We start from the raw sequence: 26,488 nt of genomic DNA on the forward strand, positions 1-26,488 counted from the left end.
AGTGGAAACAGGTAATAAGCCCCTTCCAAGCCCCATGGGAGGGGGGGAAATGTATGTGCAGGCCATCCTTTTGCCTGTTTGGGGCTGTGAGAAGCTGGTTCAAGGTCAGCACATGTCCAGGCCTGGAGGGTAGCACGTTCCTCCACCTGGGCTGAAAGGAAGCCCCTCTTTCTCTTCTCCTTCCTTCCCCTTAACTCCTGCACACACCCTCACCCAACTTGGAGAACCAGAGGGTTTCCGGGGGCCAAACAGCCATTCCCCAGCGGTGGAGGACCAGTCCCCAGCTGGCCTATCCCCTGGCTCAACTGTACTTAGTGTCACCAAGGTTGGGGCAGAAGAGGAGGGGGGGGCTAGAGAGGTCAAGGTGGTGGTGATGGTCGACACAGAAAGCTCCAGGTCAAAAGACGCTGAGAAATAGGGAGCCAGAGGGCCCAGCAGGCCAGGATGCGAATCGACAAAGGGAAGAGGCACAAATGGGCGGGGGCCATAGGACGAGGAAGCGAGAGGCCGGCCCGGCGGCGGCCGCAGGGGGCAGCCGCGAGCAGCCTCAAGCCGGGCCCCTCCGCCCCGCCCCGCCCCGCCCCGCCCCGCCCCGCCCCCCGGAGGCTCCTCCCCCGCGGCCGCTGCCCCTCCCTGCGCGCTCGGGCAAGCTTGACGGAGGCGGCTGGGGCTGGGCCAGGCGGGCGCGCTAAGGGCCAGAGCACCGGCAGCAGGTGGGCGCGGTGCGGACTGGCGGCGGCGGGCCGGGGGCTGCCGGGCGGCGCACGGGCCGGACGTGGCCGGCCGTGCGGAGCGCCATGGACTTCAACATGAAGAAGCTGGCGTCGGACGCGGGCATCTTCTTCACCCGGGCCGTGCAGGTGAGGCCGTACGCCCTGGGCCCCGCGCGGCCGGCGGGCACCCCTGCAGCAGAGCCCGGGGCCGCGGGAGAAGGCCCTCGCGGCCGCCGCTCCTTCCCCGCTGCGGAGTCGCCCTAGCCGCCCCCCCAGCCCCTCCTCCTTTTGCGGTGCCCAGTAGAGAGAAAGAGCCCGGGGCGGCCGGCCACACTGGCCGCACCCTCAGCGTGGCCCAGGCCTGGGGAGTGAGCCGGGCCTGCCTCGGCCCTGCTGCCGCGGGGGAGGTGTGAGCCAACACCATTTCGACCCGACGGCCGGGTAGTCCCGCTCTCCTGGCGCCCGCCCCGCCCCCGGTGGGGGGCTCCGCTGAGGGCAGAGGGCCCCAGGTGGTTCCTGTCTCCTTGCCCTTGCCCAGCGGTGACTCTGACTCCCCGCAGGCGTTTGGAGGCCTGAGTTTCAGGCCTAAGGACTCGTGCACCCGCCCTGACCCCTTCTCTGAGCCTCAGTCTCCGCACCTGTGCAATGGACTGGTGGTACTGATTCCCTCAGGTCCCTTTTTCGATAGTCCGGAAGCCAGGAGGGCTGGGGTTATTTACTTTCTGCTCCGTGGGAGGCCTGTTTCTCTTATTTCCCCAGGCCCCGGGGGCTGGCTGGGTGCCCTCCTTGGGAAGCTGTACAGTGGGTGATGCTGGGATTAGAACAAGTCCTATCCATTTGGGGACAAGGGAAAAAACAGAAGCAGCTGAGTGTAATGGTGAAGACCGGGAGTCAGCTGTGGGTGTGGAGGCCCCTCTAGTGACTTTGAAGATGGGGGCTTCACCTCTCTGGGCCACAGTTTTTCAGTCTGAAAAATGGCCTTAGCAGTCCCTCCCTCCCAGCGTGGATGTGAGTGTCCCAGGCATTCCACGTGAACATGCTCACTAAAGGCAAGTCATTCTTGGTGTAACGTGGTTAGTATTGCAGCTGTGCAGCATGTGACATTAGGCAAGTCTCGGAGCCTCCGTGTTCCCTTCTGTCAATCGGGTCGCACCAGTCTGCCTCCCAGGGTGGCTGCTGCCTTGGGGCTTGGCCCGTCACTGCGCTCTGGGAACAGATTCTGTTGTTTGTCCTTGCCCTGGTTGTTGGTTCTTTGGAGGAGCCCAGCCCCAGACAGTCTCTTGGAAGCCCACACACCCATGTTTACTAGAAAGCACAGTGTCCCGTTGAGGATTTGCGCCCCCAGAGAGGGTTTGCTGCTCAGTGTTCGAAGCCCTGCCGTGGACCCCAGCCCTAGTGGGGATGCTAGCAGCCTGGAGTTCATTGGCCAGCCCCTGTCCATTCAGAAGGTAGGGAATTCTCCCCAGTGTTGGTATGGCAACCACTTTATCTCCCACATCTGGGAAGAACCTGATCTGCGAGTTTCCTGCTACTTTGGGGCCCTAGCACCTGACCTGGCCAGGCCTGCAGAGCCTGGGGTATGGGGAAGCTTGGTCCCTGTGGCCTCTTTTCTCCTGGGGGTGGGCAGGCCCACTGGTTCGCCCATACTGGAGTGGGAGCCAGCGCCCAGGCCCCCGCCTCCAGAGTGGAGGAGGGAGCTGGGAGCTTTATAAATAGAGGCTTTCTCTGGCCCTGCACGCCCACCCGCTGCTGCTGCCATCTTGCAGGGAGCAGCCTCTGAAGCCTGGGCCCTTCCTCTTGGCAGGGATGGGGCAGGGTGGCAGCCAGAAGAGAGAAGGGCTTGAAATGTGACCTGGGCAGGAGAGCACACTCAGGGGACCCTCCTGAGGCCAGTCTGCCCTGGGGTAGGAGTCAGCCAGGAGGGATGGGGGTGGTTTATTATTAATGTGTGGGCAGCTTCTCTGCGTAGGTGCCACCTACCTACGCACGACATGCTGGGTAAGCACTCAGCCCCTCCATGTGTTGAGGACACTTCTAGGAGCCTCACCTCATCCCCATCCGGTAGGGAACTGGACCTTGGCCCTGGGATAAGAATCTGGAGACCAGATCCCTTTTGCATGGGAGATTCTAGGATGGCTTCTCAGTCCCCAAACTGTGCCTTGAAGGTCAGGAGGGGTTTGCCGAGTTGGTCCAGGTGATGGGAACAGCCCAGCTAAGGACACCGAGACAGGAAAACCTAAGGCATGTTTGGGTAAGATGCCAGTGGGGGTGGGAGTGGGCAGTGGAAGTGCTAGTACTAATGCTGTTGGTAGTAATTGCAGTATTACTAATAGCAGTGGTAGGAGTAATGATAATAAAAGCCAGGGAGGCTGTGGCATCGTTCTCATCCGAGCCAGGCAGGCAGTGGTGAACGTGGGAAGGATGCCCAAGATGTTGGCAAAGCCCGCTAGGACTTTGAACCTGGGTGGGTGTGTGGTGTGAGGGATGGGTGGCCAGGTGGCACGGCGGGGAGTGCTGCTATTAACCTTGGTAAGAAGGGGAGATGCTGAGGTGCACACTGAGGGTGACACAATCACCTGAATCATACTGGCTGGTGCCATCGGGGTAAGGGTGTCCCTAGGTGGCTCCTGAGAGCCAAGGAGGGACCTGAGGGAGACCTTTTATTAATGATGATGATGACGCCAGCTAACGTTTATCAGGCCTATACTGTGTGCTGACCACGAAACTAAGCACCTTCCAAATATTCTGTGAGATAGGTCCTGTTATCCCCGTCCTCCAGGGGGAAACTGAGGACCAGAGAGGTGACTTTGCCTCTGACCCTCGATTTTCTCATCTGCAAAATGGGGTAATGCTAACCCCTGAAGGGTCTGGGTGAGGTGAGGCCTCTTCAGGGCCTGGCTCGGGGAGGCCCCAGCTTGGGGAATGTGACGAAGAAGAGGAGTCGGGAGACCGGGAGGAGGCCAGGAGCAGCTGGTTCCCAGGTGAGGAGCCGCAGGCTCTAACCCTGGCCCACCCAGCTCTGCAGAGGGAAACCCAAGCCCCCATGCATAATTGATGGCTGCCGAGCTGGAGCAACCCGACAGGGCAGCCTGACCACTGGAGGTGCCTCCTGCCCCTTGCAGCTGGACCTGTCCTTGGCCTCTGGATGCCTCACCGCTGCCTGGTCATCTGGGAAGGGCCTCCAGACCCCCAGCCTATGTGACTCCAGCACAGCCTGCCTCTTACTCAGTCTCAGCGGCATCTTCTGTGAAATGGGAAACTTGGCCGGCCTGAGGGCAGTGTCTGTTGTTGTCTGGGCTGATCTACTCTTGCAGGTCTTCACCCCTTTGCTGTTTGCCTGTGACCTCCCCTTGGCTGGACGGGGCCTTTGAGATCAGAGAGGCCAGGACTTGGGCCGGTTTCTGGTTTTTTTTAGGTGGCCCCCATGGTTTCTGCCAGCTCTGAAGGGGGACCCTTGTGACATCCTGGTCCTTTCCTGGCCTTGGGGCGGGGCTGCTGAGCTTTCTGGGCCCTGGGTGTGCCCAGCAGTTGGCTCTGATGAGCTGGCGCTGTTCCCCATCTACCACTCCAGGCAACCGGAGGCCAGCCATGTGGCCATCCTCCCCCCCCCGCCCCCTGCATTCCCCTTCCTTCCCAGCCATCTCTCTGCGCATCAGCTCTTAACAGCATTAGCTCTTACACTGAGCACTGCCTGCCTGCCAGATCCTAGCCTTCATGTCTTATCCACATCTTTTTTATTTCATTCTTACAACCTATGAGGGAGATGCTACTACCTATTATTACCATTTTCAGCTTAGGAAACTGATGCTCAGAGAGGCAAAGCCACTTGCCCAAGGTCACACAGCTCATCAGACTGAGACTTGAATCAAGTCCCTCTGATTCTGGAACCTGGGTTCCTCTGACTCCCTCCCTTGGTATCCCCTTCCCGTGGCTCCCAGCTGCCCCTGGAACATCCTGATAACCCCAGACCTTGCTCTGTGCCCCTTTTGTTCCCTGAGCACTTGTAACCAAAGTGCTTTCCTTCAGAGTCGGGCTGGGCGGACCCTTAGTGGTAGGCTCCCAAGGGTTCCTTACACCCTAAGCTGTATGTCTGATTTTGATGTGCTTTTTTGGGGAGAGGGAGTCTGTATCTTTCATTGGATTTCCAAAAGGAGCCATGATCCCCAAACTCTGGTCCAACCACCTCATTTCACAGAGGAACAAACTGAGGCCCAGGGCAAGGTTGCACCTTGATCAAGGCCACAGAGCAGGTCAGGGGCAGGAGCAAGTTTCTTGACCTTGGGGCCTGAGTTCCAGCCAGGTGGGAGGAGTAGATGGGCGGGGCAGGGGTGCTCCTCCCGTCCCCCTTTCTGAGCCCTCCGCCCTGGGTGCTCTCCCCACAGTTCACAGAGGAGAAATTCGGCCAGGCCGAGAAGACTGAGCTTGATGCCCAGTTTGAGAACCTTCTGGCCCGGGCAGACAGCACCAAGAACTGGACGGAGAAAATCCTGAGGCAGACAGAGGTGTTGCTGCAACCCAACCCCAGTGAGTGGACACGGGCCGGCCCCGGGCTCGGGGCGGGAAGCAGCGGGCAGGAGCCCCAGCTGCTGAGACCGTGCAGGTGGGCCTGGGCGGCAGGTGGGATTTGGGTTAGACTCTTGGGGCTTAAGGCTGCTGTTTTGGGGGGTCCCACTTAAAGAAAACAGCAGACTCAGTGTCGGGCTCCAGGATGCGCTCTCTGGGACAGTGGAAATGCTAAGTGTCGCACAGAGGAGTTGAAGAAATGCCTGGACACTAAAACACAGTTGGGAGAAGAGGCAGGAGAAACGGGAGCCAGGTCACTGGAGGGAAGGCAGCGAGGCTCAGGGATGAAAGAGAACTTGCCGAGAGTCACACGCAGCATGGTGCAGGCAGATGCAGCTGTGGGAGAACCTGTGGGAAGAGAGGGGCTGGCTGGCCTGGGGTCGGGGGGCTTGTCTGCCTGTATGTCTGCTGTTAGCTGAGTGAGTGTACTGAGAGCTTTCTGGGGCCAGGCCAGGGCATTGCTCGCGTGTGTGTTGTGCCCTGTAAATCCATAGTGTAAGGAGGGAGAAGTTGTGAGGTGGGAAGGGGTGGCACTTGCCTTCAGCTGTGTGACCTCGGGCAGGCATTTCACGTGTCTGAGCCGTGGCTTCTTCCTCTCTAGAGTGAGGGCTTCGCGGGGTCAAGTGCCAGTCTCACACAGTTGAGAATCAGCAAGAGAGTATTCTGGAAGTCACCAGGCTGGACCCCTGTGGGCAGGCCCTGGTCTGGATCTGTTTCTGTCACCACGGCTTTCATCCTTGGGCTCCTACCGAAGAGCCCTGTGGCTTTGGCTGCTGTCTCCCCGCAGGTGCCCGAGTGGAGGAGTTCCTGTATGAGAAGCTGGACAGGAAGGTGCCCTCGAGGGTCACCAACGGGGAACTGCTGGCTCAGTACATGGCAGAGGCGGCCAGTGAGCTGGGGCCCACCACGCCCTACGGTGAGCCAGTCCCCACAGCCAGGGTCGGGGGTCACGGTCTCTGGCATGAATCTTCTTCCCTCCCTTCTCTCCTTCCTTTCTCTGTTTTTTAATTTGCACACATGATACCTGGATTCATTCTGCTTGTAAACACCTCAATCAATGGAGATGAAAATAGAGTAAAAAATAGAAGCCTCCCGGGACTTCCCTGGTGGTCCAGTGCTTAAGACTCTGCGCTCCCAGTGCAGTGGGCACGGGTTTGATCCCCGGTCGGGGAACTAAGATCCCGCATGCCGCACAGTGCAGCCAAAAAACAAACAAAAAAAATTGAAACCTCCCTTACCCAGGTTTGGTTTGTGTGTATTTTTCAATGGGATCATGTTATGTGTACTATTCTGCAACCTGATTTTTAAACTTGGCATTGTACTACAAATAATCTGTTCACAGCACTTATAGAGTCACCTCAATCTTTATTTTTTAAGTTTTATCTAGGTACAGTTTATACACTATAAAGTACACCTGTTTTAAGTGTGTAATTTGATGATTTTTAGTGAATTTACAGAATTGAACAAACATCCCCCAATCCAATTTGTGTTTTTGACATTTTATTTAATTAATTTTTTAATTGAAGTATAGTTGATTTACAATATCGTGTTAGTTTCAAGTGTACAGCACAGTGATTCAGTTATACACACACACACATACACAACATAAATATATATTCCTTTTCAAATTCTTCACTTTTAGGTTATTACAAAATACTGAGTGTAGTTCCCAGTGCTATACAGTGGGTCTTGTTGGTTATCTATTTTATATACAGTAGTGTGTATATGTTAATCCCAACCTCCTAATTTATCCCTCCTCCCACCCCCCCTTTCCCCTTTGGTAACCATAAGCTTGTTTTCTGTGTCTCTGAGTCTGTTTCTGTCTTGTAAATTAGTTCATTTGTATCATTGTTTAAGATTCCACATATATGTGGTGTCATATGATATTTGTGTTTCTCTGGCTTAACTTCACTTAGTATGATAATCTCTAGTTGTGTCCATGTAGCTGTAAATGGCATTATTTCATTCATTTTTATGGCCGAGTAATATTCCATTGTACTTATATACCACATCTTCTTTATCCATTCACCTGTTGATCGACATTTAGGTTGCCTCAATGTCTTGGCTATTGTGAATAGTGCTGCAATGAACATTGGGGTGCATATAGCTTTTCCAATTATGGTTTTCTCTGGATATATACCCAGGAGTGGGATTGCAGGATCATATGGTAGCTCTGTTTTTACTTTTTAAAGGAACCTCCATACTGTTCTCCATTGTGGCTGCACCAGTTTACATTCCCACCAACTGTGTAGGAGGGTTCCCTTTTCTGCACACCCTCTCCAGCATTTATTATATGTAGACTTTTTGATGATAGTCATTCTGACTGGTGTGAGGAGATACCTCACTGTAGTTTTGATTTGCATTTCTGTAAAAATTAGGGATGTTGAGCATCTTTTCATGTACCTTTTGGCCATCTATATGTCTTCTTTGGAGAAGTGTCTATTTAGATCTTCTGCCCATTTTTTGATTGGGTTGCTTGTTTTTTTGATATTGAGCTGTATGAGCTGTTTGTATATTTTGGAGATTAATCCCTTGTCAGTTGCATCGTTTGCAAGTATTTTCTCCCATCTTGTAGGTTGTCTTTTCGTTTTGTTTCCTTTGGTTTGGTTTCCTTTGCTAAGCAAAAGCTTTTAAGTTTAATTCCCATTTGTTTATTTTTGTTCTTGTTTCCATTACTCTAAGAGACGGATCCAAAAAGATACTGCTGCAATTTATGTCAAAGAGTTTTCCTCTAGGAGTTTTTGTTTGTTTGTTTGTTTTTTATATATATTTTTGGCTGCGTTGGGTCTTCGTTGTTGTGCGCAGGCTTTCTTCAGTTGTGGTGAGCAGGGGCCACTCTTCCTTCCGGTGCACAGGCTTATCATTGCAGTGGCTTCTCTTGTTGTGGAGCATGGGCTCTAGGTGCGCAGGCTTCAGTAGTTGTGGCACACAGGCTCAGTAGTTGTAGCTTGTGGGCTCTAGAGCACAGGCTCAGTAGCTGTGGCACGTGGGCTTAGTTGCTCCGCGGCATGTGGGATCATCCCAGACCAGGGCTCGAACCCGTGTCTCCTGCATTGGCAGGCAGATTCTTAACCACTATGCCACCAGGGAAGTCCCCCTCTAGGAGTTTTATAGTATCTGGTCTTAAATTTTGGTCTTTAATCCATTTTAAGTTTATTTTTGTGCATGGTGTTAGAGAATTTCTAATTTCATTCTTTTAATTTAGCTGTCCAGTTTGCTCAGCACCACTTATTGAAGAGATTGTCTTTTCTCCATTGTATATTCTTGCCTCCATTGTCCTAGAGTAATTGACTGTAGGTGCATGGGTTTATTTCTAGGCTTTCTGTCCTGTTCCATTGGTCTATATTTCTGTTTTTGTGCCAGTACCATACTGTTTTGATTACTGTAGCTTTGTAGTATAGTCTGAAGTCAGGGAACCTGATTCCTCCAGCTCCATTTTTCTTTCTCAAGATTGCTTTGGCTATTCAGGGTCTTTTGTGTTTCCATACAAATTAAAAAATTTTTTGTTCTAGTTCTGTGAAAAATGCCATTGGTAATTTGATAAGGATTGCACTGAATCTGTAGATTGCCTTGGATAGTATAGTCATTTTGAGAATACTGATTCTTCCAATCCAAGAACACAGTATATCTTTCCATCTGTTTGTGTCATCTTTGGGTGTTTTTTTTTGGCTGTGCCACGTGGCTTGTGGGATCTTAGTTCCTAACCACTGGACCACCAGGGAATTCCCTCATCTTCCATTTCTTTCATCAGCATCTTATAATTTTCAGAGTACAGTTCTTTTGCTTCCTTAGATAGCTTTTTTTTAAAAAAATAAATTTATTTGTCTTTTTTTTTTTGGCTGCATTGGGTCTTTGCTGTTGTGCACAGGCTTCCTCTAGTTGTGGCTGCTCTTCATTGTGATGGCTTCTCTTGTTGCGGAGCACGGGCTCCAGGCACGCGGGCTTCGTTAGTTGTGGCACGTGGGCTCAGTAGTTGTGGCTCGTGGGCTCCAGAGCGCAGGCTCAGCAGTTATGGCGCACAGGCTTAGTTCCGCGGCATGTGGGATCTTCCCAGACCAGAGCTCGAACCCATGTCCCCTGCATTAGCAGGTGGATTCCTAACCACTGCGCCACCAGGAAAGTCCTCCTTAGGTAGTTTTATTCCTAGGTATTTTTATTCTTTTTAATTTCTCTCTCTGGTCTTTCATTGTCAGTGTATAGAAATGCAACAGATTTCTGTTTATTAATTTTGTATCCTGCAACTTTATTGAATTCACTGATTAGCTCTAGTAGTTTTCTGGTGGCATCTTTAGGATTTTCTATGTACAGTATCACGTCATCTGCAAACATTGAGAGTTTTACTTCTTCTTTTCCAATTTGGATTCTTTTATTTCTTTTTCTTCTCTGATTGCTGTGGCTAGGACTTCCAAAACTATGTTAAATAAAAGTGGCATGAGTGGACATCTTTTGTCTTGTTCCTGATCTTAGAGAAAATGCTTTTAGTTTGTTACCATTGAGTATGATGTTAGCTGTGGGTTTGTCATATATGGCCTTTATTATTTGAGGTAGGTTCCCTCTATGCCCACTTTCTGGAGTGTTTTTACCATAAATGGATGTTGAATTTTATCAAAAGCTTTTTCTGCATCTATTGAGATAATCATATGGTTTTTATTCTTCAATTTGTTAATGTGGTATATCACACTGATTGTTTTACGGACATTGAAAAATCCTTACAGGGACTTCCCTGGTGGTCCAGTGGGTAGGACTCCACGCTCCCAATGCAGGGTGCCCAGGTTCGATCCCTGGTCAAGGAACTAGATCCTGCATGCATGCCGCAACTAAGAGTCCACATGCTGCAACTAAGAAGTCCGCACACTACAACTAAGGAGCCCACACATTGCAACTAAGAGCCCACGTGCTGCAACTAAGACCTGGCGCAGCCAATATAAATAAATAAATATTTTTAAAAAAAGGAAGAAAAATCCCACTTGGTAATGGTGTATGATCCTTTTAATGTATTATTGGATTCAATTTGCTAGTATTTTGTTGAGGATTTTTGTGTCTGTGTTCTTCAGTGATATCGGCCTGTAATTTTCTTTTTTGTGTGGTATCTTTGTCGGTATTTGGTATCAGGGTGATGGTGGTCTCGTAGAATGAGTTTGGTTCCTGCCTCTGCAATTTTTGGAATAGTTTCAGAAGGATAGGTGTTAACTCTTCTTTAAACATTTGATAGGATTTTCCTGTGAAGCCATCTGGTCCATCTGGAGTTTTGTTTGTTGGAAGTTTTTAAATCAGAAATTGTATTTCAGTACTTGTAATTGGTCTGTTCATATTTCCTCTTTCTTCCTGGTTCAGTCTTGGGAGATTGTACCTTTTTAAGAATTTGTACGTTTCTTCTAGGTTGTCCATTTTAGTAGCATATACGTTTCTTCTAGGTTGTCCATTTTAGTAGCATATAGTTGCTTGTAGTAGTTTCTTACAGTCCTTTGTACTTCTGTGGTGTTGGTTGTAGCTTCTTCCTTTTCATTTCTAATATTACTGATTTGGGTCCTCTCCCTTTTTTTCTTGATGAGCCTGGCTAAAGATTTATCAATTTTGTTTATCTTTTCAGAGAACCAGCTTTTAGTTTCATCTATCTTTTCTGTTGTTTTCTTAGTCTCTAATTTATTTATTTATGCTCTGTTATGATTTCTTTCCTACTAACTTTAGGTTTGTTTGTTCTTCATTTTCTAGTTGCTTTAGGTGTAAGGTTTTGTTGTTTATTTGAGATTTTTCTTGTTTCCTGAGGTAAGCTTGTATCACTATAAACTTGCCTCTTAGAACTGCTTTTGCTGTGTCCCATAGGTTTTAGCATAGTGTTTTCATTTCCCTCTAGGTATTTTTAATTTCATCTTTGATTTCTTTTTTTATTAATTAATTAATTAATTTGTCTGCGCTAGGTCCTAGTTGCGGCATGCGGGATCTTTTAGTTGCAACATACGGGCTCCTTTAGTTGCGGCATGCGGGATCTAGTTCCCTGACCAGGTATCGGACCTGGGCCCCCTGCATTGGGAGTGCAGAGTCTTAATCACTGGACCACCAGGGAAGTCCCTCCTCTTTGATTTCTTTGGTGAGCCATTGGTTGTTTAGTAGCACATTGTTTACCCTCCACGTGTTTGTGTTTTTTGCAGTTTTTTTCTTGGACTTGATTGCTAATCTCATAGCATTGTGGTCAAAAAAGATACTTGATATGATTTCAGTTTTCTTAAATTTACCAAAACTTGCTTTGTGGTCCAGCATGTGATCTATCCTGGAGAATGTTCCATGTACACTTGAAAAGAGTGTGTATTCTGCTGCTGTTGGATGGAAAGCTCTATAAATAACAATTAAGTCCATCTGGTCTAATGTGTCATCTAAGACCTGTGTTTCCTTATTGATTTTCTGTCTGGATGAACTGTTCATTGATGTAGGTGGGGTGTTTAAGTAGACCCATATTATTGTTTACTGTCGATTTCTCTTTTTACATCTGTTAACATTTGCCTTATATATCGAGGTGCTTCTGTGTTGGATGCATATATATTTATAATTGCTATATCTTCTTCTTGGATTGATCCCTCGATCATTATGTAGTGTCCTTCTTTGTCTCTTGTAGCAGTCTTTATTTTAAAGTCTGTTTTGTCTGGGACTTCCCTGGCTGTCCAGTGGTTAAGACTCTGTGCTTCCAATGCAGGGGGCGCAGGTTCGATCCCTGTTCAGGGAACTAAGATCGCACATGCTGCACGGCACAACCAAAAAAAAATGAAATGGGTCTCTTGTAGACAACATATATATGGGTCTTGTGTCTTGTTTTTGTATCCATTCAGCCAATTTGTGTCTTTTGGTTGGAGCATTTAATCTGTTTACGTTTAAGGTAATCATCGATGTGTATGTTCTTATTGCCATTTTTTTATACATTTATTTTAATTAATTAATTTATTTATTTATTGGCTGTGTTGGATCTTTGTTGCTGTGTGTGGGCTTTCTCTAGTTGCGGCGAGAGGCGGCTACTCTTTGTTGCGGTGCACAGGCTTCTTGTTGCAGTGGCTTCTCTTGTGGAGCATGGGCTCTAGGCATCGGGCTTCAGTCGTTGTGGCTCTCAGGCTCGGTAGTTGTGGCTCGCAGGCTCTAGAGCACAGGCTCAGTAGTTGTGGTGCACAGGCTTAGTTGCTCCGTGGCATGTGGGATCTTCCCGGACCAGGGCTCAAACCCGTGTCCCCTGCATTGGCAGGCGGATTCTTAACCACTGTGCCACCAGGGAAGTCCCTTATTGCCATTTTGTTAATTGTTTTGGATTTGTTTTTGTAGGTCTTTTTTCTTCCTTTCCTCTTTTCTTTCCTCCTTTCTTGTGATTTGATGGCTATTTATTTTTTAAGGGTTTAGGATAGATGGATTAAACGTTTTTTAAAATATTTATTTATTTGGTTGCATCGGGTCTTAGTTGCGGCACAAAGGATCTTTCAGTGTGGCACGTGGGCTCTTTGTTGCAGCATGTGGGCTTCTCTCTAGTTGTGGCACGTGGGCTCTGTAGTTGTGGTGCGTGGGCTCCAGAGTGCGTGGGCTGTGTAGTTTGCAGCACGCAGTCTCTCCCATTGAGGTGCGTGAGCGCAGTAGCTGCGGCGTGCGGGCTTAGTTGCCCCATGGCACGTGGGATCTTAGTTCCCCGACCAGGGATTGAACCTGTGTCCCCTGCTTTGGAAGGTGGATTCTTTATCACTGGCCCACTGGGGAAGTCGCTGATGACTATCTTTAGTGTTATGTTTGGAATCCTTTTTCTTTTTCATGTGTGTATCTGTTATAAATTTCTCATTTGCGGTTACCATGAGGTTTTGATATAGCAGTCTGTATAACTACATGATTGTTTTAAGTTGCTGATCTCTTAATTTCAAATGCATTTCAGATGTCCTGCACTTGTGCTCTCCTTCTCTCACAATTACTGGTCTTGATATCCCGTTTGTGTGTGGATGATTTCCTACCTTTACTGTATGTTCACCTGTACTGGTGAGCTTTCCCATTTCATAATTTTCTTGTTTCTAGTTGTGGCCTTTTCTTTTTCGCTTAGGGAAGTTCCTTTAGCATTTATTGTAAAGCTGGCTTGGTGCTGTTGAATTATTTTAGCTTTTGCTTGTCTGTAAAGCTTTTGATTTCTTCATCAAATCTGAACGAGAGCCTTACTGGGTAGAGTATTCCTTTTTTTTTTTTTTTTTTTTTTTTGCGGTACACGGGCCTCTCACTGTTGTGGCCTCTCCCGTTGCGGAGCACAGGCTCCGGACGCGCAGGCTCAGCGACCATGGCTCACGGACCCAGCTGCTCCGCGGCATGCGGGATCTTCCCGGACTGGGGCACGAACCCGTTTTCCCTGCATCGGCAGGCAGACTCTCAACCACTGCGCCACCAGGGAAGCCCTGGGTAGAGCATTCGTGTTTGTAGGTTTTTCCTTTTCATCACTTTAAATATATTGTGCCACTCCTTTCTGGCCTGCAGAGCTTCTGCTGAAAAATCAGCTGATAGTCTTACAGGGATTCCCTTGTATGTTATTTGTTGCTTTTCCCTTGTTGCTTTTAATATTTCTCTTTGTCTTTATTTTTGTCAGTTTGACTACTATGTGTCTTGGTGTATTTCTCCTTGGGTTTATCCTGTATGAGACTTTCTGTGCTTCCTGGACTTGGGTGACTCCCCCAATCCAATTTAAAGAACATTTCCATCACCTGCAAAAAAGTAACTTGTGTCTACTTATAGTCAGTCCCACTCCCACCCCCAGAAAACTAATGTGGCTTTGTTATTTTTCGTTGTTTTTGTCATTTTTTATAAATTTATTTGGCTGCATGTGGGATCTTTCATTGCGGCACACAGGGTTCTCCCTACTTGCGTGGCATACAGGCTCCAGAGCGCGTGGGCTCAGTAGTTGCGGCATGTGAGCTCTCTAGTTGTGGCACGTGGGCTCTAGAGTGCATGGGCTCCGTGGTTGCAGCACATGGGCTTAGTTGCCCCGCGGCACGTGGGATCTTAGTTCCCCGACCAGGGATCAAACCCAAGTCCCCTGCATTGGAAGGTGGATTCTTAACCACTAGACCACCAGGGAAATCCCAATGTGGTTTTGTCTCTATAAACTTGCCTTTTCTGAATATTTCATATAAATGGAATCAAGCGATATGTTGTTTTTTGCACGTGGCTTCTTTGTCTTTGAGGTTCATCCATGTTATAATGTGTTTTAGGATTTTATTCCTTCTTACTGTTGAAGAGTGTTCCACTGTATGGGCTGATCTCATTTTCTTTGTCCACGTACCATTTGGGTTGTTTTGCTTTAAACAGTCGCATATGAACTTTTGTGAGGATATATGTCTTCACTTCTACTGGGTATATACCTAGGAGTGGAATTGATGAGTCATATGGTAAATTTATGTTTAACATTTTTTTAAATTTTATTTTATTTTTGGCTGTGCTGTGCAGCTTTCAGAATCTTAGTTCCGCAACCGGGGATTGAACCCTGGCCCTCGGCAGTGAAAGTGCAGAGTCCTAACCACTGGACCACCAACCTTTTAAGAAATTGCCAGACTGTTTTCCAAAGTGGCCGTGTGATTTTACATCCCACCAGCAGGGTGGTGGTTAATTTCCTGATATTTATGCATTTTCCAAGTTTCCTTCTGTTGTTGATTTCTAATTTAATGTCGCTGTGGTCAGAAAACATACTTGACATAATTTTAATCCTTTTAAATGTATTAAGACTTGTTTATGGCCTATAGTGTGTGGTATCTACTGGAGGATGTTTCATGTTCACTTAGATATTGTACTTTATGTTGTAGGGTAGTGTTGTCAGGCCATCTTGGTTGATAGTGTTGTTTATCTTCTATATCCTTGTTGATTTTGTCTTATTGCCCCATCCTTTATTGAGAGTATTAAAGTCTCCAGTTGTTTCTGTTGAACTATTTCTGTCTTTATTCTGTCAGTGTTTGCTTCATGTATTTTGGAGCTGTGTTGTTAGGTCTGTATGTTTATAATTATATATCTCCCTGATGAATTGGCCCTTCTATCATTGTAAAATACTACTCTTTGTCTCTAGTTAACATTTTTTGGTCTTAAAGTCTGCTTATCTGATAGTAGTATGGCCACTCCTGTTCTCTTATGGTCACTCCTATTCTCATATTGTTATATGCAAACAGGGGCATGTATCTTTTTCTGTCCTTTTATTTTCACCATACTTATGTCTTTAAATCTAAGGTATGTCTCTTATAGAGAGCATATATTTGAATCTTTTTTTAAAAAATCCAATCTGACAGCCTTTGCCTTTTGATTGGAGTGTTTAATCCATTTACATTTAATGTAATTGTTGATGTGGTCAGATTGCCATTTTGTTATTGTCTCCCTGTATCTCAGGTGTTTTTTGTTTGATCCTCTGTTACTGCCTTCTTTTGAGTTAAATAGATATTTTCTAGTGTAATATTCTAATTTCTTTGTTGCTTTTTTTTTTTACTTTAAAAATCTTTCTTAGTGGGTTTTTATAAAATATATTTATTTATATTTATTTTGGCTGTGCCAGGTCTTAGTTGCAGCATTCAGGATCTTCATTGCAGCATGTAGGATCTTTAGTTGCAGTATGTGGGTTTCTTAGTTGCGGCATGCATGCAGGATCTAGATCCCCGACCAAGGATCAAACCCATATCCCCTGCATTGGGAGTGTGGAGTCTTACCCACTGGACCACCAGGGAAGTCCATCTTAGTGGTTTTACAATTTAAATTACAATATGCATTTTAACTTAACACAATCTACTTTGGAGTAATACTAACTGAATTCCAGTAAAATAAAGACATTTTGCTCCAGTATAACTCCCTTCTCGCCCTCTTCCTTTGTGCCATTATTGTCATACACATTATATCTCAACAACACAGTTTTATAATTATTGTTTTATGAAGTTGTCTTTGAAATCAGTTAAGAAAAGAGAAAAAAGTTTGTCTTTTATATGTGCCTATATAATTACCTTTACTGCTGCTCTGTATTTCCTTATGTAGATTCAGGTTACCATCTAGTGTCATTTCACTTTAACCTGAAGTATTTCTTCTATGGCAGGTCTGCCAGCAATGAATTCTTTTAGCCTTTGTTTATCTGGGAATGTCTTTATTTTGTGTTCACTTTTGGAAGACAGTTTTGCTGTATATAAAATTCTTGGATGAGAGTTTTTTCCTTTCATCACTTTGAATATATCCTCTCACTATCTGGCCTCCCTTGTTTCTGATAAGAAGCCAGTTCAAATCTGCTGTTGAACCCTTCTAGCGATTTTTTCTTATCAGTTGTTATACTTTTCAACTCTAGAATTTTCATTTCTTTTTTATAGTTTTAATCTCTTTATTGACATTCCTTATTTGAGAAGTCATTGTCATCATACTTTCCTTAAATCTTTAAACATTGCTTCTATTAGGTTTTTTAGTTTTTAATTAAAGTATAGTTGATTTATAATATGTGTTTCTGGTGTACAGCATAGTGATTTAGTATTTTTGCAGATTATATTCCATTATAGGTTATTACAAGATAATGGCTATAATTCCCTGTGCTATACAGTATATCCTTTTTTTAAAAAAATTATTTTTGGCTGTGTTGGGTCTTCATTGCTGTGCACGGGCTTTCTCTAGTTGCAGCGAGTGGGGGCTGCTCTTCGTTGTGGTGTGTGGGCCTCTCATTGGAGTGGCTTCTCTTTGTTGCAGAGCACTGGCTCTAGGTGCATGGGCTTCAGTAGTTGTGGCATGCAGGCTCAGTAGTTGTGGCTCGCAGGCTCTAGAGCACAGGCTCAGTAGTTGTAGCGCATGGGCTTAGTTGTTCTGTGGCATGTGGGATCTTCCCAGACCAGGGTTCGAACCTGTGTCCTCTGCATTGGCAGGTGGATTCTTTTTTATTTTTTAACAAATTTATTCATTTATTTATTTTTGGCTATGTTGGGTCTTCATTGCTGTGCGTGGGCTTTCCCTAGTTGTGGAGAGAGGGGCTACTCTTTGTTGCAGTGCACTGGCTTCTTATCGAGGTTGCTTCTATTGTTGCAGAGCACAGGTTCTAGGCACACAGGCTTCAGTAGTTGTGGCATGTGGGCTCAGTAGTTGTGGCTCGTGGGCTCTAGAGCGCAGGCTCAGTAGTTGTGGCACATGGGCCTAGCTGCTCCGCAGCATGTGGGATCTTTCCAGACCAGGGATTGAACCTGTGTCCCCTGAATTGTCAGGAGGATTCTTAAGCACTGCGCCACCAGGGAAGTCCCTGTATCCTTGTTGCTTATCTATTACATATATAGTAGTTTAATCCCATAACCCTAATTTGTCCCTCCCCACCGTCAGGGTTTTGTTTTGTTTTTGTTTTTTTACTTATTTGTAATAGCTGCTTGGAAGTCTTGGTCTGCGAGGTCTAATGTCTGGGCCTCCTTGGAGATAGTGTCTGTTGATTGCTTTTCTTTCCCTGTGTACTGTCCATACTTTCCTATTTCTTTGCATGTCTTATAATTTTTGTTGAGTTATTACTGCTGTTTGTTTGTTTCTTTAGAGACTTGCCTGAGCTAATTGTTTAGAGTCTGCGTTCTCTGCAGTATGCAGCTACTGATGTCTACTTGTTTTTCTTTTTAAATTATCCTTATTTTTAAGCCTAGCTTCCTAGGGGTTTCTTCCAGGTCAGCATATGTTAGTGGTCAGCCAATGATTAATCAGAGGTTGTGCTCAAACATCTTGCACCATTAAGGCTTTACTGATGAATCTATGAGTGGGCTGGGGAACACACTCAAAGTTCAAGCAATTTACATGTCTGCCCATCTTTTAGTTTGTGAATGTGCAAAGCATCCCACTAGCCAAGAATGAGTTGATAGCTGGGGTACTCCCCCATCTCTCCCAAGTGTGCTATACACATGCATAGCCTTCCATACCACCAGAGATATCTGGATTTTATCAAGGCCCACTATGACTATCTCATTTCCCAGATGTCCTGTTAAATTTCCGGCAGCTCTGTTGCTTGTTCCAACCGGTATTCCAGCTTCATGTTAGCTGTGATGTTCCTGATTATTTGCCATTGAGATCACTATTGTTTGTGGTCCTGTCCCATGGGTTTTCTGTGTTCCAGCCCAAATCAAGTCAGCCCCCTCAGGGCTTGCCCCACCCTGCTAGAGCTACAGCACCACAGAGCTTGAGGAGATGGGAGCACCCCCAGGCCAAAAAGCCACAGGCTCCATTGTTTTTAACCAAGGTCCAGAAGTTCTGGAATAAATGCTTCTCAATTTGTTATTTGCCTTAGGTTAACTTCCAGAGTCCAGAAATTGTTGTTTTGGGGAACCGTGTCCAGTTGTGGTTTTTTTAAAGGATATTCTTCTTTTTTTTAATTTTATTTTATTTTGGGCTGCACTGCACAGCATACAGGATCTAGTTCCCCGACCAGGGATTGAACCTGGGCCCCCTGCAGTTGAAGCGTGTAGTCTTAACCATTGGATCACCAAGGAAGTCCCTGTGTCTAGTTTTATTATTGCTTTTTGGGGAGAGGATTTGCTGAGCTCCTTCCTCTGTCATTCTGAAAGTCCCCCCCACCACACATCTTTTTAATGGCTGTGTAGCGGTCCGTTCTTCAGGCATCCCACTATTTATCTGTCGATAGGGATATGGATATGTAGATTTTCCACATCTTCCCAGGCCAGCCATTCTGCTCTTGCCTCTCAGAACATCTCTCTCTGAGCTCTCCCCTACTTCCTGGGGGTCAGAGCGGCCTGAGCCAGACCCTCTTCCTCGCCCCTCCACTTTGTTTCTCAGGAAAGACACTGATCAAGGTGGCAGAAGCAGAAAAGCGCCTGGGAGCCGCAGAGAGGGATTTTATCCACACGGCCTCCATCAACTTCCTTACACCCCTGCGCACCTTCCTGGAAGGGGACTGGAAGACGATTTCGGTGAGGGGCCTGGGGCCACTTGCTTCCTGGTAATGGTGGCAGCCCTCTCCTCATAGCTGCCGAGCCCAGGCTCTCCTCCCATGCTGGGACCCAGCACTCCTGGGACCTCCCCAGACATGGCTCTTGTGGACTGAGTGGCCTGGAGTGGATGACTCCCCCCATCCAGGCCTCAGTTTCCCCGTCTTGACCAGATGGTCCTGGGGGCTGGTCCTGCCAGGGCCAGGGGTCTCCCAGGGCTGCCCAGGTCTCACTGTTCCCTGTCCCCACCCCCTCAGAAGGAGAGGCGGCTCCTCCATAACCGGCGTCTGGACCTGGATGCCTGCAAAGCACGGCTGAAGAAGGCCAAGGCCGCAGAAGCCAAAGCCACGGTAGGTGTCGTGCCGGCCTCCTGCCCCCCCCCACCCCCACCGGTCCTGGTTGGAGCCAAGGAGGGGGTGAAGGAACCTGGTGTTTGGCATGACTTCTCTCCCCTGTCCCTGCCTGGAGAGGCCTGGCTGGGGGCTGCTGCTCTGGGCTGACCACTTCAGGTCACACCTCTCTGCCCCACCTGCAACGGACCCCTGGCGGCCCAGAGCCCTGGGACCCAGGGCAGACGTTGATGGGGTGGGCGGACCAGCAGTGCCCCGACCTGGGCTCAGGGCGGCCCGCAGCCTCCCCAGACCGACAGCCAGTTGGCTTCTTGCATGCCCCTGCCCTGCCCTCCCTGGGTGCTCGGCTCTGTTCCCGGCTCTGCCCGGGCATGGCTCCCCCTACTAACTCCCCCACCTGCTGCTCCAGCGCTGGTCGCAGGGTGCCCTGTGCTCAGGCTCCCCTGTGGTGGTGCGGAGGGCCCCGGAGCTGGACTACCCGCCTGCCCAGGGGCGTGTCTGAGGGGTCCTCTGGGGGCCCCACGGCACTGGGTAGGGCCTGGGCTGTCTTCGCTCCCCCTTCACTCTCGGCTCACGGAGGCCTGTTCAGCCAGGCCGATGGGACACAGTGTGGGACACTTTGACCAGGGCTAGGCCAGGGTTGGGAGAGCTGGGCCTGAGGGTGGCCAGGCTGCTTGGGGTGCAGGGCCCAAAAGGCCACCTCACGCCCTGGGGAGGGAATCCCCAGGTCAGGTCCAGGGCACACCGTGGAAACATCCGGCCTGGGCTCCCTGCTCCCCTGAGAGTTACAGCCTCCAGCCCTTCTCACGTTCCCCTCCCTCAGTGTGGCCACCTGGGGCCGCTGAGCCTGGGCAGTGCGTCTGGCGAGAGCCGTGGGCAAGGTCCCGGCTCATCCAATTATGTGGGGTCCAAACTGGAGGCAGGGGCTCAGCCACTGGAGTCTTGTTGGCTTGGGCAGGATGACCTATGTCTGTCTAAGTCACCTGGACAGGACAGTCTCCCCGCCACTCAGGGGTGGACCACCTCTCTGGAGTAACTTGGCCAGGACAAGCTCTTCCTACATCAGCCAGGCGGGGGAGCCCTTCCTTAGTTACTGGGACGGCACAACCTCCCCTCCAGTTGGTTGGCCCAGAGTCTTTGGCTTGGGCAGGACACCCCGTCCCGAGCTGGGCCCTGGCAGCCCAGATACAGCATCCCAGAGGACTCCAGCCCAGCAGTGCACCGCGTCCTTCCTACCCCTCTCAACACACACACACACACACACACACACACACACACACACACACACACACGTACGTGTCAGGACTCCTTCCAGAGGGCAGGGTTGTGTGACCCCAGGGGCCTGCTCCCGCCTGCGCTGTGGACTCACTAACTCTTTGTTTTTGTTCCTTTCTGTTCTGCTTTGGGTAACTTGGCTCAGTGTGAGGGAGATGTGAGTATACCTATCCCACGTGCTGTGCTGCTTCTGGTTTGCCCATCTCGGCCTCGGGCCCACAGTGCCGGGTCGGCCGGGGACGTCCTCGGGGCGTTTTGCAAGCAGCTGGTCTCCCCACCGGAGGCTCTACCATGTGTAGCCTCTGCTTCGGGGGGACGCCAGGCATTGGAGCCTGTGAGTCAGCTTTTTGCAAATGTTGAAAGCCTGTCACTGTGTCCATCCATGCATCCGTCTGTCCATCCTCGTTGTGGGGAGAGGGGCCTGGTCCTTGCTGCAGGAGCGAGAGACGTGGTGTGCGGAGGTTCTGAACGGAGAGAGCTGGGCGGGGCGGGCTTTGTTGGGAGGACGGTGGGTCTAGTTGGGGCATCTGAGTGAGGCCGGGGCCTGGGGACAAGGGTCCGTGGCCGCCGGGCCAGGGGCTGGACCCGTCTGTGGCTTGCCCCAGGTAAGGGCCCTGATGGCAGGCATGTCCACCCACTTAATCTTGGTCTGGACTCGCCTCGGCCCGCCTCATCTGCAGGTGGTTGGCTTGGGGAGAAGCGGGGGGCTCCGTGTTGTATTTGTCTGTACCCTCCTGTCCGTGGGGTCGGGGGCTCCTGGCATCTCCCATGGGAGGGTCTAGGGCGGCCTTCCGGCCCGGCCCCGGCCCCGCATGACCCCCTCCCCCCATGAACTCTGTTCCCCGCCAGACGGTGCCTGACTTTCAGGAGACTAGACCTCGTAATTACATTCTCTCGGCCAGCGCCTCCGCGGTAAGCGCCCCTGCCCCGCCCCGCCCCCCCTCCCCTCCCACACTCGGGCCTGGGCCTGACGTGCAGCGAACTGGAGCCAGAGGGGCAGGCAGGGGCCGCGCCCCTGGTCAGGCAAGTTCTGTCCACCCGCCTCTGCCCTGTGCCCTGTGCCCGTGTTGCCGGCCTTGCTTCTCCCTGCCCAGCGCTGAAGGTGAGCCTGGCCCACTGCACGGCACAGCCCGGTGCACTTGGGGCGGCAGCGGCCCCACCTCCAGGGCACCTGAGAGTCTGCCCAGCCCTGATCCCCCCAAAGCAGGCACCGCCCCCTCTCACACTCACCGTCCCGGAGCGACCGGCCGTGCGGCCCGGAGGAGAGGGAGGAGGTCTGGGCCTGGCCTGCCACGGGGTCACGGGAGACAGGGACGGCGCTGTCCATCCAGCTGCCTCCGTAGCACATCTGCTAGGTGTCGTGGAAGTGCTTGAGACTGAACAGGGAGGGTGGGAGGGCACAGCTGGGTGGGGGAAGGAGCCGCCTGGGCCCTAGGCCCAGACGTTGGAGAACAGAGCGTGTCCTGAGCTGGCCTGAAGCTGAGCGTGAGGGCGGGGCGGGGGCGGGGACTCTGGAGGTCGGATGGGCGGGGCTGGATCAGGAGGACGTTGAATGTCTTGGTGTCTTTTCTTCCTACAGCTCTGTTGAGATTTGTGGTATTTACTGTTTAGTTTGGGAAATAGACAGATCACACCTATCCCATCATGCCTGTCGAAACCACCACTGTGTCTCTGCCTCTCTCTGTCCCTTCCACCACCCCCACCCCACCCCCCGACGGGTGACAACCTTCTGCCAGGACCCTCTGGCTCTTCTCCATCTGTCATAAGCATGTTGCCGTGTGCAGTCATTTGTCCTCGGGGGCGTGAACCACAGTGTAGTCCACCGGGCCCCTGTGGCTGGGTCTCCGACGTGTGTCCACGTGGAGGTTGCTTCCCGTGTTGTGATTTGCTAAACGGCACTGAGGTGGGACACATCTGTCCAAGGGCTGGCCTTGTTTTGCTTTCCGCATTTCAGGTCACATCGTAGGGTAGCAGGGGGCAGGAGAAATGGGTCTCCTAAGCCGTGGGGGGGGGGGAGGGGGGTCTTTCTTCTTTAGACTCTGGATGACACTTCCCGCCCCCCTTCCTGGGCCGAGTGGAAAGAGGAGTATCCAGGAGGGTGGAGACGGCCCTGTTTTTTCCTTGTGCCTTTGAACCCCAGTGTGACTCGGGCACGAGGCTGCCTTTCTCTGCCGAAGGACAGAAAGGTTCAGTGACTGGTCCAGGGTCACACAGTCCTGCCTCCCAGCCCACCAGCCTTAGTCAAGTGTCAGGGTGGGGTGCGGGACGCTCAATCTCCCTTGAGACCCCAGTCAGAGCCTGGGGACTGGCACTGTAGGAGAAACCCAAGTAGGACTCCCCAGCTGGCTGTCCCCCCTCCCCGCATGTGGCATGTGGGACTAGACGGACTATGATGTCGGAGCCCCCCCTTTCACACCAGGCCTCACCCCAGCCTCAGCCCCTCGTTGGGCTGTGGGGAGGGAGTTGGGGAGAGGTTGGGGTCTCAGGGAGCTGGGGCAGGGCCTGGGCTCTGGGGTTCAGCCGTCCTCCCCTCCCCTGCTGACCGGTGCCCCCCTCCCTCCCCCGCTGACCTGTCCTCTTGTGGTCTCCGCAGCTCTGGAATGATGAGGTGGACAAGGTAAGTCGGGGCTCAGGGAAGAGGCTGCAGGGGGTGGGCACCGGGAGTCCAGGCTCACCTGCTGCCGTCAGGGGCAGGTCTGTTTCTAGTTCTGGGCTCTGTCCTCACTCGCTGGGGCCACGGTAGGGGTTGTCACTTCACCTCTGTCCTGTTGCACACAGTGGGCCCTCCGGAGGCAACTGTTGGTTGGATTTGTCCCTGATGCGTGATGGCGTCAGATGGGCAAATGAATATGAAAGGCCAAGGCAGGGCGCCCGAGGCTCTGTCTGCTTGTCCAGGAACTGGCCTCAGGAGGGGGTGGGGTCCAAGCGGGGCTCCTCCAGTGGTCAGGGCTTCAGGCCTGAAGTCAGGGGTGGGAAGTGCACTCCTGCCACCAATGTCTGCATCCCTGGGGGGAAGTGACAGCTGCCACAGAAGGGAAGAGGAGGCCGCTCCTGGGCGGCTTCAGGGGCGCGGGAGAAGGCGGTGGGAGGGAAGCTGGGGGGCGGTTCTTGTTCTCGCGCTCATGCCCCGCCCTTCCCAGGCTGAGCAGGAGCTCCGAGTGGCCCAGACAGAGTTTGACCGGCAGGCAGAAGTGACCCGGCTCCTGCTGGAGGGAATCAGTAGCACACACGTGAGTCCTGCCCCCGTTTCCTCCTTCTGTCGTCCACCGTCTTCTTGCCGCCCCTCGTGTCCCCATGAAACTAGTCCATATTGAGGCAGCAAGTGAACCTGGATCTCGAAGGCAGGTGGGGAAGGGTGTACTTGAGCCCGCAGTCTGTAAGGATGGGATTTAGCCTCAGCAGAGCAGGTCCCAAAGGGTGGGTACCTCCCTCCAACCCCAGGGAGCAAGTGGCCTGGGCAGAAGACATCAGAATGCCGGGCCAGGGTCTGCAGAGGACAGGATGGGGAATGGGATGTTTTGGCCCCTCGCATCCCCCCCGTCAGCCATGGGCGTCTTCCCCGCAGGTGAACCACCTTCGCTGCCTCCATGAGTTCGTTGAGTCTCAGACCACTTACTATGCCCAGTGCTACCGCCACATGCTGGACCTACAGAAACAGCTGGGCAGGTGCCCACCGGGGTCCCCTGGCTCCCAGCCCCGACCGCCCCAAGCTCGGAAAGCCCCGTGACACCCAGGGCGGGGTGGAGGGCTGCCGACTGTGGTGCGACATCACACTGCGCTCTGGGCCCGGGCACCCTCTCACCATGACAGCGAGGTGGCTGGGCTTGGGGACTGCTGGCGTGGTTTCTTGAGACTGTGGGGGGTGGGGGGTGGCGGGGATGGCGGGAGCATCTCACATTCCCCGTTTCCCTCTTCCTTTCATGCCGCCAGCTCCCAGGGAGCCATGTAAGTAGCGGGGTCTCCTCGCCTCCGCGGCCGTGGACCTAGCTGGCGTTTAGCGGGGCACATGGGACTCCCGGGGGTGTGTGGCTCGCGGCTGCTGAGGTGTGCCCCCACTCTCCTCTCCAGATTTCCAGGCACCTTCGTGGGCACCACAGAGCCCGCTTCCCCGCCCCTCAGCAGCACCTCGCCCACCACCGCCGCGGCCACTATGCCTGGGGGGCCCTCTGTGGCCAGCCTGGCTCCTCCGGGGGAGGCCGCTCTCTGCCTGGAGGAGGTGGCGCCTCCTGCCAGCGGGACCCGGAAGGCCCGGGTCCTCTACGACTACGAGGCGGCCGACAGCAGCGAGCTGGCCCTGCTGGCTGACGAGGTAGGCCTGGGGGCCACGAGGACGGGGGGAGGGCCGGCTCACGGGCGCCGGGAAACTGGAGCTGGGGGCATGGGGCCTGCAGACCCTGCACCGCGGGCTTCCAGCCTCCGAGTGGCCCTGCGGGTAGAGCTGGGGCCAGTCGGGTAGGCAGAGACGGCTCCAGCTCTGAGGAAGCAGCCTCTCTGATCTGTCTCTGTAGAGCAGCTGAGGAGGTGAGCAGCTCAGGAGGTGTCGTTTCCTATGTATCAGGGGAGACCGCAAGTCTGTTCCCCCTTAGGGCTGGGGCCAGTTCTGTCTGGCCGGGGCGTGACCCTCCTTCTCCGCCCTCCTCAGCTCATCACTGTCTACAGCCTGCCTGGCATGGACCCTGACTGGCTCATTGGCGAGAGAGGCAACAAGAAGGGCAAGGTCCCTGTCACCTACTTGGAACTGCTTAGCTAAGCAGGCCCCCTCCCAGGCCCCTGCCCATTCTGGCCTGGGCAGGAGAGGATGGGTGCAGCCCTGCCACTTGTCTTGTTTGTTGGTGACCCAGCTGCTCAGGGTGGGGAAAGTAACCCCATCCCATCCCGCCCGTGGTCCTCCAGCTGCGAGGGGCCCCAGAGGCTGAATGATCCTGGCCCCTCCCCCAGCCCTGCTTCTGACCTGGTTCTGGAGATTCCCCCCGCCCCGCGCCCCCCCCCAGCCCCCACCTGCATCTCTGAGCTCCCCAGCCCTCCCGGCTCCTGCTAAGGAGGGAGGGCCTGGCTGCAGCGGCAGCACTCAGCGCCTAGGCCCGTGGGGGTCAGTGCAGAAGGCCTGAGGAAGCCCTGGGGCGCACCCTGGGGGAGGGAGCTCCTGCCTTTTAGTTGCCAAAAGCAGCAAAGGGGGAAAGGCAGGCAGGTGTGTGGAGGCCTGAGGACCGGATGTCTTCTCTGGATGAGCTGGAGCAGAGGGGAGCCTGGGCCATGGAGCGGCATCTCCCCGGTGCTACCCTTCCCCTCTCATACAGCTCAAGCCAAGTATGGTGGCTGCAGCCTGCACCTCTCCACACTCACTTTTTAACTGATCTTTTTACTCTGCCTGTCTGCTTGCTCTCTAGCCAGTGACAAATAATAAACCATCCTTCGTGTGCATGTTGCCTGGGCTCCGGTCAGGTCACGGGCCTCACAGGTGGGAAAGGGAAGAGGAGACTTCACATCTGCACCACCCCTCCTTCTGGGGGGAGGGCGTGATGTACAGAGAGAGCAACGTGCCTGCTGTGGGCCCCTCCCAGAAGCACTAGGGCAGAGGGAGGGAGAGCTCTTAGGGCAAAGCCAGCACCTCCCTTCCTCCCACGCTGCCTGTGCTGCTCAGGAGGGAGTGCTGTTCTCCTACTGCAGCTGCGTAATTACG

The 26,488-nt window shown here is 51.7% G+C and overlaps 1 protein-coding gene across 2 annotated transcripts; it reads left to right on the forward strand.

The window, feature by feature from the left end:
• The first annotated feature begins 613 nt into the window (after positions 1 to 613).
• Positions 614 to 26,233, forward strand: SH3GLB2 (SH3 domain containing GRB2 like, endophilin B2). Of its 2 annotated transcripts, XM_032635964.1 has the most exons (11): positions 614 to 860; positions 5,096 to 5,237; positions 6,064 to 6,192; positions 19,032 to 19,165; positions 19,441 to 19,533; positions 21,658 to 21,720; positions 23,402 to 23,425; positions 23,949 to 24,038; positions 24,374 to 24,474; positions 24,877 to 25,117; positions 25,451 to 26,233. In XM_032635964.1, the coding sequence occupies exons 1-11, from the start codon at positions 798 to 800 to the stop codon at positions 25,556 to 25,558; spliced, it is 1,188 nt and encodes a 395-aa protein (XP_032491855.1). In that variant the 5' UTR covers positions 614 to 797; the 3' UTR covers positions 25,559 to 26,233. The 2 variants fall into 2 exon arrangements, with proteins under 2 accessions (XP_032491855.1, XP_032491856.1); XM_032635965.1 differs by lacking the exon at positions 21,658 to 21,720 and having other exon boundaries at positions 641 to 860.
• Positions 26,234 to 26,488: the final 255 nt, after the last annotated feature.

The sequence above is a fragment of the Phocoena sinus genome, chromosome 6, assembly GCF_008692025.1.
Source record: "Phocoena sinus isolate mPhoSin1 chromosome 6, mPhoSin1.pri, whole genome shotgun sequence".
Classification (NCBI taxonomy): Eukaryota; Metazoa; Chordata; class Mammalia; order Artiodactyla; family Phocoenidae; genus Phocoena; species Phocoena sinus.

Bases quoted from the DNA above. Each gene is read 5' to 3' on its own strand.
- SH3GLB2 (XM_032635964.1), top strand. From the start codon at position 798: ATGGACTTCAACATGAAGAAGCTGGCGTCGGACGCGGGCATCTTCTTC. The intron at 6,193-19,031 runs GTGAGCCAGTCC...TTTGTTTCTCAG, and splicing joins GGGGCCCACCACGCCCTACG to GAAAGACACTGATCAAGGTG. The intron at 19,166-19,440 runs GTGAGGGGCCTG...CCACCCCCTCAG, and splicing joins GGGACTGGAAGACGATTTCG to AAGGAGAGGCGGCTCCTCCA.